The sequence below is a fragment of the Tripterygium wilfordii genome, chromosome 18 (genome assembly GCF_013401445.1).
Source record: "Tripterygium wilfordii isolate XIE 37 chromosome 18, ASM1340144v1, whole genome shotgun sequence".
Classification (NCBI taxonomy): Eukaryota; Viridiplantae; Streptophyta; class Magnoliopsida; order Celastrales; family Celastraceae; genus Tripterygium; species Tripterygium wilfordii.
The window spans coordinates 9,390,205-9,405,965 of record NC_052249.1 but is presented as its reverse complement, the minus strand read 5'-3'; the positions used below and the strand labels follow the sequence as shown (position 1 = coordinate 9,405,965).

Sequence of the window (15,761 nt, the reverse complement as noted above, 5' to 3'; positions counted from 1 at the left end):
CAGTTACCGACATAGGTTTTTGCCCTTCGGGGTGCTGTGTTGGTGTGTGTGTCTTATTGTTGCATGTGTGTGGTTTTCGAAAAAAATGATCTTAAATTAACTAATATTCCTCATTAACTCCATGAAATATCTGAAAGTACATATAGGATTATGAATACATAAAAGTATATTTTATTCTCACATGTATGAAAATAGAAGACAAATGAAAATAAAAAAACCCCAATACCTATATGGTCCCTAGAGACACAAGAACTAATAGAAACTGAAAATACATACATATATTATATATAGCGCACACATAAATTGTACCAACAAATGTCCAATTCAACAAACTGGCAATAGCAAAGAGCCACTCTAGTTGTTGCTGGGTGGCGGAGACAGGAATGGAATGGATGGAATAGTGGTTGGGATTGTTGGGATAGAGGGAATGCTTGGCAATGGAGGCAATGTTGTTGGCAATGAGGGTTGTGGCAAGTTTGGCATTGTGGGTTGTGGCAGATTTGGGATGCTAGGCAATGGTGGCAGTGTTGTAGGCAATGTCGGTTGTGGTAGATTTGGGATTGTTGGCAAATTTGGCAATGTGGGTTGTGGCAGGTTTGGGATGCTAGGCAATGGAGGCAGTGTTGTAGGCAAATTTGGGATTGTGGGTTGTGGCAGATTTGGCAGATTTGGAATCTGTAAAAGATGACGAGCAGCAAAGCCGACGTCCATGCCGGAGAAACTTAGAGCAACAAAGAAAGCCAACATGAAACAATTGCCAGCAGACATTGCTAATGAATTGATTAGCCAAGGAGTGTAAGTTGAGTTCTTCAATCTGGTATTGGGTGGATAAAATGAGGAGCCTCTACTTGGGTTTATATAGGAAAGTAATGCAGGTGTGAGAGTTGTGGTTGTGTGTTGGTTGAGAAAATGTGAAGGATTGAAGCCCTTCAGTTTGTATATATGTTGTTCGTTTACCTCCTTCTATCTGTATCTTGTTGAAAATGGGGATTGGTTGTCTTAGTTGGTCCAACAAGATTAATACATGATGTCAATAGTCCCTTGAGAATCCACAAGAAACCCACAATTTGAAGAAACTCCAAGCACCCCATGTGAGATTCTTCCTTCTCTTTTCTTCTTTTTTTTTAAATAGAAAGATAATATTATTAAACTGGGCAAAATCTAGGGTGTAATACCCCTACAATATCATCCCGTAAAAAGGAAATAGTTACAACAGAAGGATAAGAAAAGGAATGAACTCCCAGGCCAAGTCGAACCCAAGGTTGGCTAAACTATTCGCACAGAAATTAGCCTCACATGAATGGCCCAATCTTAACAAAAGAAGATTTTTCCTTTTATTGCACACTAAAACTCGCTCACTCACTGCTTCTCATGCTTTGTTGTTCTGCTGCTGCTGCTATTCATTCGTTCATTTTCTCTGCTACTTTTCCTAAGAAAATCCTCCCCCAGCTTCTCTGGGATTTCGAACTGAATCTGACCCTTCCAGATTCTCCAGGCAGATTAAGCTTATTATCAAGTGATATAAGTAAGCAAGTCAAAAGTGGTAGGGGGACCACTGGACCAAACAATATTTCACATGAAACAGCTGCATCATCAATGAACCAAGTCACAACATGTCTCCCTCCATTAGTTTGTGCGCTCTACAGTTCTACTGTTGCATTCATGAATGACACCTTTAACAGTCATGCTCTGTGAAACATATTACACTCTAATGGCAAGCAACAAGACCCCACAAAAGGTGAACCAAACATGTCAACCATTCCATAAATGTAATACAATCCCTACAAATTGCTGCGTTTGACAGTTTACACCTGTTAAACATATTGTTTTTTGGCTTGAATGCATTGCATTCGAACAAAAAGATATTTAACCCAACAGTACATTACGATATCACCATGCTGCGGTGAGTTCCAAGTTGAAACGGTAGGGAGGAACTGCTTCCACTCTTACGCTAGGGATGATAGGGATGATAAAACTCTGTCCGATCCATATTAAAAAAAGTTTGAACATAATTATAGTCAGAAATCTGAGTCCAAACAAAAATCTTTTGTCCGATTTAAAACAAGATCCGAGTCCAAACACATAAATCGAACAAGATTTACTTACCTGAACCCTAACCCGGATTAAATTATTGTCCGATTTACTTGTCCAGATTTAAACGAATATAGGTTTGGTTAATTAAGTACTTCTGAAATTCAATCCGAGTTGGGATCCGAACATGTAAATATTTCTTAAAAACGTAATGTTATCCGACCCGAAACCAAATTTTTGCCACCCCTACTCATCGCGAAGCAATTGACTGTATTTTCGACATCAAAACACAAGATTTTTTTTCTTCTTATTTTGCCCTCAATAAATTTTATTATTCTACATTTTATAAAAAAAAAATTCATCAAAAATTGATATTAATTAAAAATATTCAATTATTCCCTCACCTCGCCACTGTAATTTTAATGACGCACCAAACATTTTTTTTTATCAACGCAATGCACCTCACCACACTTTCGAAGCTCGTTTCATCTCCCCATAGGAGGTGGAAACACAACACACTCCCAAACATAACCATTAATATACATGTAAGGTATATTTTTGCCCCCACAATATCCTCACAATAACACAAATGACAAAAACAGAACGAAGAGGGAAAAAAGAAAAGAGATGCTAAAATTTTTTATATTATTAAAAGACTCGTACAAACGTTCAATAGGGATAGTAGTACCACACAACAGAAACAACAAAAAGAAAAGAGACCAATCACTACTTATTATCACACCACCATCATAATCACTCCTATCTTTTTCTTTTTGGTCTTGAATGCTCATAATTCATGTACTGCTACGGTAGAGAAAGACAAAACTTGCATAGAAGTAGTAGAAGTAGCACACCACTCCATAATCACAATACATACACACTTGCATGCACCTTCACTGAACGAGGGCTAGATTCACATGCCACAGCATACAGTACAAGTACCACAGATCCAATGGAAACATGGGTGTGAGAGCAAGCCAGCTTAGCTTATCTTACACTTGATTTGGATCAAATGGTGGACCCAAACACTCAATCATGTAAACACTGTACAGCCCCATAAACTTTCTCCACACTTTAGAGAGATTAATACCAGCATGATGTGAGTGAGGATAAAGTGACGACAAAGGCATAAAATCAACAAGTAGATAAAAAAGAGAGTTGAAGGTGGGACATGGTTACCTAACGCGCATGCACTAAATCCATGGATGTTCTCACCACTTCCAGTGGAAAGAGGGCCCTCATTTCCAGCACAGCTTAGCACTGACAAACCCTCCTCATGCCTTCAATTACTTTGTGACTTCATCAAATCTTTATGACCTTTAATCCCGCAAAAAGTAAAAAAGATGGATCATTTCTTGTCAACAAACAAAACCCATATTTCCCCTTCACTTCCTGCCCCCTCTTATGATGTGCAGCTCTTAAGGGCAAAAACAGAAAATTTATAAGCGAGCCTAAATGACAAAAGCCCCAGCTCAGTGCTTTCAAACTCATCAATTATACACGCAAAGAATTCTTGCTTTTCCTGCCACCTTTTCATTCTCCATTCCTACCCTTTAACCAACATACTACCATGCAAAGAGGGAGTGAAACTCAATCGTTCAAACCTAGGGTTTTGGCTTTAACCTTCAAGGACTTCAAATAATCTATTGCTTTGTCAAGTACCAAAGATGGGTCATTGCCCTTTGCTCCAGGAATTATGATCTCAAGAATTTCCATGGTTGCGCGAATTTTATCCTTTCTAGATGGTTTGTTCCCCAAAATGGAAACCATTTCTGCACCTTGAGTTTGGCCTATAGCATGGCAAGATTCCGCATCATTGTCATACACGTGAGACCCTTCATCTTTTACTGAACTAGCGGTATCCATTAGTGATGATCTCTTGTACCAACCATCAACCAGTTTCTGCCTTTTGTTTGAATCATCAGTGCTAGCAACTTCCTCTAGTATTTCCTCACCTCTACTTCGCTTCTCATATTTATCCCCAACTGTAGTAGGGGAGTGACCGGTACTTGCTACTTCATCTTCATCATCATAATTATCGGTATCATCTGAATAAAGCAATGCATTAATTTCTTCAGTGTCTTCATGCATCTCACTTCCTTCACTTTCATGATTCTCATAAGATGTTCCGTGTAAAACTGGATTCACTGGATGGACTTCATTCAACTGAACTGCCTCTGCTTCATACTGTGATTTATACCCAGAAGCAAGTTTTGCAGCTACTGTCATTCGATCATGGACAGGTGGGAAAACAGAGCTGTAAAACAACCTCGTACCACTTGCAGACTGATCAAAAACAAGAAATTGCTTCTGGGGGGATCCAGTGATACCATTTACAGCAGCCTTTTTGCCCTGATCAGAAGAAAACACTGATTGGTTTTCTTTGAGATAGATATTTGCAGAAGGCGAAGCCTGGAAGCTAGGAGGATAACAATGAAGCAAACTATGTGCTTCATTTGCTTGTTCTGTCCTCAGAGAAGAAAAAAGGGGAACTGCGGCCCCTGGTGATTCCTTGTTTGTAGAAAGCATACAAGCACCACGGTTTGTATTTGCACGAATGCATTCTTGTTGCCTGGATTCAAAAGGGGTGGTCATGAAGTTTAAATCAGGCAACCGCCAATCAGAATTTTGTGGGTAATGCCAAAATTTTTTGAACTTAACCATTCAACCACAAAAGCACCTGTACATGTGGGAAAATAAATAAATACTCCACAAAAAATGGAAATGAACTAACATCATATAAGCTAAAATGATCATTACATGTTATCCATACCAAATTTGATTGATTGTGCTTCGATCTGCTGGGCTCAACAACTTGCTGCTTGTTTCAGGAATAGAAATACAAATGGAAAAATCGGAATACCACTTCAATATTATAACGCGGATGAGGAATCAAACTACGTGACAGGTTTAAGCAGATGACGGAAGTATTCAGCCTGTAAAAAGTCACACAAATATCAATATGTATGAATTATGTCCATCATTGTTACAAATACCTGAGGACATTACGATCCAAGCACATACAAATTTTAAAATTAATCTTTATATTTGTGCAGAAATCAACGATTGAACAACATTAAAAAAAAAAAAAAGAATCTGTGAAATGGAATTTCACTAACCTGGCAATCCTGCAAAGGTTGATAGCATGCGATAACTCTAACTATAATTCTCGGTTTTCCAGCAATTCCATTCTCATATTTTAATGCCCGGAATCTTGTTTGGCCCGCTGCTTGGCACACCATAACTACTGTTGTCCCTTCAATACTAAATCTAAATACAGGTCAGAGACACAAAGAAAATACCAAGTGATGAAGCACAAGAAAAGAACCAAGCTTGATATAATGATAGGAAGAAGTGATTAGTATTGGATACAAGAGGATTGAAGAAAGATGAAATTTTTTCCCGGAGAAGAAAGATGGTACTAGGGTCTAGTAAATGGAGAGAAACTACTTTTTCCTGACACTAGCTAATCCTATATATACCACAATGAAGGATGGGAGAGTGAGTGGATCCCATGGGTAGCTAAGAGGAACAATAAGAAAAAAAAAAGGAAGATTAAGACTTGGAGAAAGACGAAATCTACAGGATAACCCTGCAATACATGTTCAGGTGCACAACTTCGCGAAATACATCAACTGATTTACTAAACCAGGGCATGTTGTTTCCTTCTCTGAGCTATTTTCGCTAGTGTTAACTGCAAGTATGAATGTCCTGCAAAATATACACGTAATAACATGTATTCAGCAAAATTGAATGATATGTGACCAGAATGAAAAGCAATTACGAGGGACTAGCCATCTGAAACAAAACAATTGAGAATCAAATAATAAGATCTTGAAAAGAACACATAGTATCCACTAGACAAAAAGACATGGGAAGGTAAATATCAAACTTAGACATAGTCCTAGTTTTCCCCAAGAACTTAACTACAATGCCAATAAACAGTTCAATAATGCATCACAGAGAATCTTTTTTTTTTTTAAATCTTTCTACGCTTTCTCAGCTACCATACAAATAATGAAAGAAGGATCACACGAAGAAGAGAACCCAAAAGCTGAAAGTACGATCGGAAAGACAAAATGAAATGAAGTTTCTATTTTTTCCTTCGAAGTCTCCATAGAAAAATACTACAAACAAAAGAAAACCATGGCAAAACAGAAAAATCTACAAAGAACCAGATGATAGAACATAATTGATCTTTTTTGCTCTCTATATCCAAGTTTCAACAATAAGAAGAAATTCAAGTTAAAATAAACGGAGCAAATCAAAATCCATGTCCGATTAAACCAAATTCCATCGATACCTTCCCTAAAATTTCACAGCAACAAAGAGAATGAAAGAAAAGAAAAGAAAACAACACCCCCAGCTAACAAGAAAATCATGTAGAAATTGAAGAACACTTACAGTGAATGATCAAACTCGTCCGTCTAGTTGATCCAAAACGAATATTTGAAACACAGAGAGAGTGTGTGGAGAGAGACAGTGATTATGCTGAGTGCTGCAGTTTAGGGCTTTGGAGATTAAATAGAGACTTTCATGACCATTTTGCCCTTTAGTAATTACTCAATGAACTGGGTTGAACACTAGATAATTTGGTCAATTACTAGCCAAACTGTTGGTAAAGTCTACCCGTGCCCGACAGCTACTGAATTACTGGACCCGAATTAAATGAGTGGGGGTAAACCCGATAAGCTCGTGGGTACGGGTATAAAAAGTTTAGAATTACTCTAACGGGTTCAGATACGGTTCTGTTTCTGTGTATCTGTCTGTCTCACTCTCATACAAGTTTATTATACCCGATGGGTATTGGAATACCCAATCCAAATGAATCGGGTTCAGATTAAATCTGATCAATTTTTTATACCCGATCAAGTTTACTCTTTGAACATCTGATATATGAATCTAAATTCGGACAGTCAAGCTGGCGTGTACAAAAATTTCTCACCTGATGACAAGTCAATACCCAGCATATGATGACAAAGATATTGCTTTCTAATGCATACGATTTAACCTAGAAAAATTTACTATTAACCTATCACCAAATCGTTAGCTAATTATGAAACTACAAATAAATGTGAAAAATGGCTACACATTTTTTCAAAGAAAAATGTATAATGACCAAAACAAGCCTCAAGAGCATGTGTCAATAACAATCATAACAATAATAATGATTTAATGAAAATATTGTTAATAAATAATCCCCTATTAGACATAACATGTCAGATTTACTCATTAACCAACCATTTATTTAGCACTCAATAAATAACCAAGTTTTGCAAGTTTTTTTTTCAGGACTTTTGGACTAAATTGTGGAAGATGAAGGTTCCCAACCTTGTTCACCGTGGAATTGAATTGAGGTTGATCCATCATTAGATATGTTTGGAAGGTATATTTGGGATACCCTTCTATATCATGAATTGGTGTGCTAGGATAGGAATAGGATATGAAGAGCCTCATAAATATTCCACTTGACTCTAATGTCTTTTCATCTACTAAATTACTGGTAAATGACTATAATGTTGTCTCAGGGTGACGAGTCCATCAACATGTCCGCCATGGGTACCAACAATAGTTGGCCAGTGGCAGCCCCCCCTTTTGGGCATCTAAAAGTCAATGTAGATGGCTCGTGGAAGCTAGGGAAGGATCAAAGACCATAATGGTCATGTCCTAGTTGCTAATATATATGATGATAGTATGTATGATGCGAGTATATTCTGTTGGTGGTCCAACAACCGGTGAAAGTTATGACTTTCAAGTTTGGAATCAGGTTAGTACACGACTTTGGTTTCAGGAACTTTATTCTGGAAGGAGATGCTCTAGAGATAGTCCAATCAATTAACAATAATAGAATCTCCCTATCCGTCCTCAGTTGTTGAGTTTGGAATGTCGAGTGCAATACACACCAAGAAATAACAATAAATTGGCTGACGCTTTAAGCTCTCTTAGTGTAAATTATAAGTTAGTCTATGTTCTTTTGGAGGAGGTTACATCCTCCAGTCGTTTTATGTAGTTGATTGAATGTAACCTTTTTAAGTCAATGGAGTTTTTTTAAAATAAAAAAAAAAAGTTAGGTAATGGTGAAAATAAAATAAATGTGAAACTACACAATTTTTTTTAGGGAAAAAAAATGTGTAATGACCAAAACAAAGGCTAAAAAGCATGTGTCAATAATCATAACAATAATAATGATTAAAACGGTAAGGAAAAAATATTGTTAATAAATAATCCCATATTAGACATAACATGTGAGATTTACTTATTATTAACCAACCACTTAGCACTCAATAACCAAGTTTTGCAAATTTTCATTGAACCAACCCCCTCTACAAAAAGAATATGAGCTCACAAGATTTTCAAGCTTCTAATTATAAGTAATCATAATCTTAATAATACCCTCAAACCCCCCGTGCAACAAAAGCCGCCCTTCAAGTATTTTAACAATAAGCATAATATGTATGTATAGCCATAATTTAAATAATTTTTAAAAAATTATTGAAAGCGTGGTGTGGTACAATGTTGATTATTTTTTTTAACCGACACACACATCATATGAGTTTCTTGGACCTAAACTCAGACCGTCAAGTCCGTGCGCACAGAAATTTCTCACATGATGACAGCGTAAATTGGGCCACAGGCCAACGCATGCCACAAGGGTGTTACTCCCAGTAGAAATCGAACTGAGGACCTCTCGATTCATACGATTTGATCCCAAAAAAATTTATCAACTAAGTTATCACAGTGTTTTAAAATACCGAATGAACCGGTCGGTTGACCGGAAACCAGAGGGGTCACCGGTACGATTTAATAAAATATCGGTAAAATATCAATTTGGTCAAATCCCTATTCAACCGGCCGGTTTTCGGTATAAATATCGGTTGTCGGTTTGAAAAAATTCAAAACTGAGAAATTTTTGATAAAAAAAATGAAAAAAAAAGAAGTATTTTTTTTAAAAAAAGAGTAAAAGTTGAAACTAATTGAGATTTAAATGGTTATGTTGAACTTGAACTTTTATAATTTATATAGTTATGTTGTACTTTTTTATAAGAATGTTTGTTAATTGAAAATTACATTTGGTAATATTATGTTTAATTTGAGATTGAGAGTGTTATTATTGTGGTTATTACTTTATTTGGATTGATTTTAATTTATAATATTTTTCTAATTTTTCTAGTAATTTTACAGATTTTTATAATTTATTATTAATTATCAAAAATTTTAATTAATCAATCAAACCGGTCGACCGGTAAACAGGTTTTCGGTGGCCGACCGACACGATCCGAAATCCGGTTTTTAAAACATTGAGTTATCACCCAAGTGATTCAATGTTGATTAATGTGGAGGGAACAATAATCATATGATCCAATTAAATAAATAAATGGCATCCATGATTAAGGTCCTGCCTTTGGGGGGCAAAACAAAATGCACAACATGAATCTAAATTATCTAATTGCCGGGATTAAAGGATTTCCCCCTGGATTTTCGGGTAATAAAATACAAATCAAATCGTTTCAACAAAGGTTTTTGAGTGGCATTGACTTTAAAAGCATTTGCATCATATCACTTGACAACTACTTGCATTTTCATTTTGCTTTACTTTTAACCAATATATAGAGGTTTAGTTGTTGCTTTCTTTCATCGTTTTTATTTATTTTTTTTTGTAAGTATTAATTAATGTTATGCACTTACTTTGGTAGTGTCAAGTGTGGTTTTAAGTGGCAATGAGCCATTGGTTGAGTGGCAATGACTTTGCATGTCCCTGACTGAGGTCATGGGTTCTAGTCTCACCTCCTCCGAATATTTACAAGGAATTGTGTGGGCTTAGTCTGCACCTGCGTGGGCTTGATTTGTGTCTCCTTTGTGGGGCCTGTTGACACTCATACTTTCATAGGCTTGATCTGGTGATGTGTCGTATATTGTAATTGTACTTGTATCAAAAAAAAAGTGTGGTTTTAAGTTGAAAGAGTTTAGTGGGATTAGTTAGGGATAACCCAATTGGGTGCACTGGTTGTGATGTTTGAAAGTGTTATTATTGGGGGGTAGTGCTAAGATAATTAGTGGCGTGAATCTTTTAGGCATAAAGCACCATAAGCAATTGACGGGAGTGGTATAAAATGCAAAAGTAAGCACCAACCTCGAGGGATTTAGTGTAGATAAGTTATAATTTAGGGATTTCTTGGTCAGGGCAACAGTTAAAGATTCACCAATGCGTGATGAATATTATCTCATTTAAAAAAAAAAATAACTTTTTTTAACTTAGAATATAGAATCCAATATAGCTTTTTTTAACTTAGAATATAGAATCCAATATAGCTTTCTAATACTCCAAAGTAGGAGTGACAACTCTGTTTTGTCCGAATGACCGAATATGTCCGATATTGACTAAATTAAGTTTAGACATAAGTTATATGTCTAAAATCTAGGTCTAAACAAAAAATTTTTGTGTTTTTAGAATCGAATCTAAACATATAAATCTTGTCTGATTTACTTGTCCAAACCCTGACCTGAATGAGATTATTGTTCGATTTATTTATCCAAATGTAAACCCATCAGAGCATGATCAATTAAATACGCCCAAAATCCAATCCATGTTAAGGTCCAGACATATAAATATTTCGTAAACACATGCTATTATCCGACTCGGAATCGATTTTTTGTCACCCGTACTCCAAAGCACCTTTATATCATTTATCCAATGCCTAAGGGCACTAGATAGCATTCCAATAACTTATAAGCAGATTGTTGTTGAAGACCAACTACAAAGATATATGTACATAACCAGGATGAACCAGTTTCCGAGTTGCTTGATAAAGAACAACAATCCTGCAACTTGCCCAATACTTGAAGAAAAATCTAAGCATCCGGGATTTCATGATCAAGAAGAAATAAATTTTGAACAAGTCATCAACAGTAACTATGATTTCAACCCAACCACAGAGTTCTCCAATTTCTTAGTAAACACAACTCCATCTAGTGAGAATTAACACCATCATTGTTATTGGGATAGCCCAACATAGTTGCAAGTTCGAACCATAAAACAATGGCGGCCGAAATTAGCTTCAACTTTAGTTCTAAATGGTCTTGTGTATAGTCCTCAAATACCCAAACAAGAACCAGAACCTCCAATACAACCTTTGCTATAAAGCCGAATGGTTTAGCAAGCGTGGGATACTTAATAAACATGCGGAGATCACATAAACAAGCACAATGCAGAGCTCCAAATTTAAGAATGATGTGCGCATATATACTAACTACCAACAACCTTTGCCGTGAACACAAGTCACGGCAAAATCAGGGTTGCAACGGAATATCATAAACATTTGGCTCTGCCGGGTGATAACCACTCAATAAACATGGGAAGATACATAAACAAAGCATGGCAAATACTTGCATTAACATAGCATATTTAAATATGTTTGCTAAAAGTCATAGTAAACATCAGCCATACTAACAGGATATACTTGTGTCAATGGCCACAGACTTATTCAGTACTCATATGCTCCTTTCAGACAATTGCTGCCTCCTCCCAGGCAGTTATTTTGCATTAAGGACCTCAATCTCAAACACGAGTTCTGAGTTGGGTTGTATTCCCCATGCTGGAAATCCACCAGGACCATAAGCATAATCTGGAGAGCACTGCAAATTCATCGAAAAGGATCACTTTATTTACAGGATCTAACTATTTTATGATTGCACAACATGCCAGAACGCAATTAAATCAGTATCCAGAAAGTATGTAGTATTCAGGAACATCCAGTTGATGGAATTCACAAAGGAATAACAGTTTTCACAACCAAACAGCTACTATTTATGCAAGTATACCAAATGCTTATAAGGGCGACAAGGATTCAGGATGCCAAACAAAAAGCAAAAGAAAGATAGATTACTAATTCAAGCAATTCTCAGGGTTAGGATAGGAAACCACCATTATAGTAAAACGAGAACCATCAAGCAGTTCAAGAAGCACTGCCAAGCAAAAGAAAGATAGATTACTAATTCGAGCAATTCTCAAGGTTAGGATAGGAAACCACCATTAGTAAAACAAGAACCATCAAGCAATTCAAGAAGCACTGTCAGTTGCTCAAAAAAATGTCACGTAAGTTCAAAAGCACCACCAGTTAAACAAATCGTAGATAGATAGATAGATAGATGATTGGAGGGGGGGGGGGGAGGGGGGGGGAGAGGGAGAGAGGAAAAAAGTTTTTACTAACTATTTAGGTTACCAAAAAGAAGTATAGACATCCTTTTAGTATTTCTCTAGACACATAGCTAATTATTGTGGTCTATGATTCACAATCTACTGAAAAATTTAACAAGTTTATAGTGATGTAAATGGAAATACCAACAAAAATTTAGACTATAGCTTATGACATCCAATGACAAAACCTAAACTGTGACAAATGAGGGTACAAGATTTGAAAAATGGGATCTGGTGTTCTGGCAAGCTTGTTATTAATCGTCCACCGACATATTCCGGTTACTCTACCCACTTCATTCGTTGACGCAAATTATACACTGAACCACATAATCAGCCTTTATCATTCCATGGGATGCAAAAAGATAATATACTTAAAATGGTTAAAGCAACATTGGAAATAATTTTGTGTGTGTTGGACGGGTTGGGGGAGGAGGGGAGTGTTGAACTGTACCCGTAGATGAGCAACTTCACCCACTTGCATGCCAAGTACACCTTCGTCCCATCCTACATAATATGTTGAACAGCTCATGTTAGTTATCCATATTGGTATACCCCGTGCTAGAACATAGCATGTGTGAAGATATGTCTAATGTCTCTGCACATCTGTTTGAGTAGGTGTAATTTTATGTTTGTATCTCAGTTTGCAGTTACTTGTTTGCACCTCTATGGTGCTTCAATAAAGTTTGTTATCATTTGAAAAGAAAAAAAGAGAGTAACAGTACAAGATAATTAAGCAGCAACGGCATCACATATACAGATCACAACAGATGTGAAAATCATCAACACAGTAATATCATACGATAAAAAAGTACTAAATTCACAATCTCCTAAGGATAATATATGACGTGCTTGAAAAAAATTAAGTCGGCATTCCCAGAACATAACCCTTGTGCATATAACAGATAATTACTCACACCATGCCAGAGCAAAAGGTAAAAGTAAATGCTAGTGTCAACATTAAGAGCCTATGGAGAGTTGTCTAAATATGTTCTAACAAGTCTAAGCTACAATTTTTTCTGTAGCAAGAACACAACCAGAGAGAAAAAAGTGATCTTATGTCTTCTAGCTTCTGATATTCTCATTCATCTCTTTCTAGGACAAGGATAAGAGTTTCAGTGATATTATCAAAAGAAGTCTCTGGAAGTCGTACTTCCAAGTATACTAGACAATTCTAAACAAATAAAATAAGCTTGGTCAATACTGACAGAATTATTGACCAAGTTTAAACACGTGCAGTACTTAACAAATAAACTACACAACATCATAACTATAAAAACACTATCATGAACATATTCAGCTAACCAGAAAGAGCATTACAAGTCTTCGGCATTCTCAACAGTTAGAATATTAGAATTACAACCATTAGCCAATAACATATAAATGAGATTCCTCTTCCGGTAACTATTGGCCACATCATATACTACAATAACCCGGCCCAGAATGATATTTGTTTAAAAAATGTAAATGTTTCTTCTTTTTATTTATAAATTTTTCTAAACAAAATTACTACAATGGTGAAAAATAGTAGAACTACAAATGCCATTATGTTACCTTTTATTACACGGCCCTTGCCTATCTCAAACGAAAAAGGCTGCTGCCCAGGATCCTTTGTGCTGAATAAAACAAACCAGAATGAGGAAAGAAAATCAATTTTAAGAAGGATAAACAAGATAGAATGCAAGCAACTAAACAAGTTAAAACATAATGTCAAACCCTCACCTCCAGAACTTCTGCGAAAGATCACCATTTTTCCCTGCAGAAAACAGACGTACATTTTAGGGAAAACACAAACATCCATATGCAACTCTTCTCCATATGTAGTGATGATGATGCTAGTGATAGTGATGATGATGGCAAAAAGTAAATGAGTCTCATACAGACATGCACAAGACACTGGCAATAGAGGCAAAAAAGTAAATGAGTCTCATGCACAAGACACTGGCAATAGAGGCAGGACCCGGGAAGGTATACGCAGCCAAACATAACGAGAGAGGAGGTTTGATTTGAATCCATAACCTCTAGGTTGCCGTAACCTACTTTAACACGAGGCCAAGGTTTCAGCCTTAACAGTAGCTAGCACAAAGCCGGCGCGATGCTGCAGGTGCAGTAGTTTATGTATTTTAACATAATTTGGTATAGTAATTAATAGTCATATGCATAATCTATTTTGACTATCTACAATAAATTTGAACAGAAAGGTTGTCACTGATTTCAGGAACTCACAGCATTTATCGTGAATTGGACATATTGGAAGTAATCGATTTAGTAATTCTCTTAGTGGTCTATGTAATAACATTTTTATTTGCATAAGGAATTTAGCAGATTTTTTTGGATGATAATCAAACGTATGAAACAATTGTTAACAGCCTCAACAATAGTTCCTAGAATCGGAGCAAAGAAATTGAGGAATCTCCAATAAACTTTTGTATGGAAGAAAATGATGCTTTCATTAATTATCCCACAAATCAGGATGAAACCTACACTGGGAAAGTTCCCTCATTTTGAAGGAAACACTGCTCCAATTATAATTTCTCTCAAATATTATGAGAATCAGATTAGAAATTTCTAAGGCTTGATCTATTGAAGGATCGAATTGCAGACAAAGATTCAGATCTGTCATAATTTGGCTTTCTCATCCAACATAAATTAGTGCACACCATGCCCTGCCTAACACCAGAAATAGAAATTCTACAGCCATTCCTCCACAATTCATCCATGTTCCTACTGATTTCGTAAACTTGACATCCAAAGGAACCAGTATTGTCATGTCAGGTCAGACAATCAAGATGACTATCTACAGTCCAGAGTAAACAAATGCAAATAAAATTTTGACAAACTGAATTGCGCTTCCACCAAACAGTTCAACCAAATAAAATCCAACAGGGAAGGTCGGTCAACACAATCAGATCAGTCGACAGAAAAATGATGAGAGGCAGAGAGAAGAAGCGACGAAAGTGCTAACCATAACCAGTGCAGTGCACGGTGACGGTCTGACCGACGGCTGGTTTAGGACCGGTTCCGGGACGAAGAAGTTGCTTCTGGATTCCCATGACTAACTGACTATTGTTCGGTGGTGTGCTTCTCTGCTCGGCAGCTTCACTTTAATTAGGGCTTTTTGATCCTTGTCATCGGCTCTCCCTAATTGCTACGCCATTTAAGTATTTAACTATCCATCTCGCGATATCTCGTTCGTGCTCGTTTCGTCACCTCTGGATATTTCTTGAAACTCCACCTATTCCAATTGATGAAAAATTAGGGATGCAAGTCGTCATGATAATGATGATTACAGGGCCCAATTAGTAATATAATGATAATTGTATTCAAATTACATGACATCTTTTCGTTTAATTTAACTTTTTCTAAAAAATATTTTTAAGGATAATGATTGAGATTAGAGGTCATCATTTGATCCGCGGGTCTAGACCCGACCCAACTCAAAATTATATCGGGCCTAAGCAACCCGACCCGATGCCTCAGGCGGACCTAGGCTCCATTTATGGGGCTCTGTCCGAAGCCCGACCCAAACACGACTAAG

The 15,761-nt window shown here is 36.6% G+C and overlaps 3 protein-coding genes across 3 annotated transcripts; all 3 read right to left on the bottom strand.

Moving 5' to 3' along the window:
• Window positions 1-289: 289 nt before the first annotated feature.
• Window positions 290-832, bottom strand: LOC119984867 (protein PELPK1-like). Its single transcript, XM_038829006.1, has one exon. It carries the CDS (start codon window positions 766-768, stop codon window positions 355-357), a length of 414 nt encoding a protein of 137 aa, XP_038684934.1. The 5' UTR covers window positions 769-832; the 3' UTR covers window positions 290-354.
• A 1,827-nt stretch (window positions 833-2,659) lies between these two features.
• Window positions 2,660-4,967, bottom strand: LOC119984352 (transcription factor bHLH143). The gene is made up of 2 exons (XM_038828258.1): window positions 4,805-4,967; window positions 2,660-4,711 (listed from the first exon to the last, which is right to left on the bottom strand). The coding sequence occupies exon 2, from the start codon at window positions 4,693-4,695 to the stop codon at window positions 3,622-3,624; it is 1,074 nt and encodes a 357-aa protein (XP_038684186.1). The 5' UTR covers window positions 4,696-4,711; window positions 4,805-4,967; the 3' UTR covers window positions 2,660-3,621.
• Window positions 4,968-11,244: 6,277 nt separating this feature from the next.
• LOC119983613 (peptidyl-prolyl cis-trans isomerase FKBP12-like) lies at window positions 11,245-15,352 on the bottom strand. Its single transcript, XM_038827298.1, has 5 exons — window positions 15,189-15,352; window positions 13,946-13,979; window positions 13,778-13,839; window positions 12,678-12,730; window positions 11,245-11,664 (listed from the first exon to the last, which is right to left on the bottom strand). The coding sequence occupies exons 1-5, from the start codon at window positions 15,274-15,276 to the stop codon at window positions 11,563-11,565; spliced, it is 339 nt and encodes a 112-aa protein (XP_038683226.1). The 5' UTR covers window positions 15,277-15,352; the 3' UTR covers window positions 11,245-11,562.
• Between the last annotated feature and the right edge of the window lie 409 nt (window positions 15,353-15,761).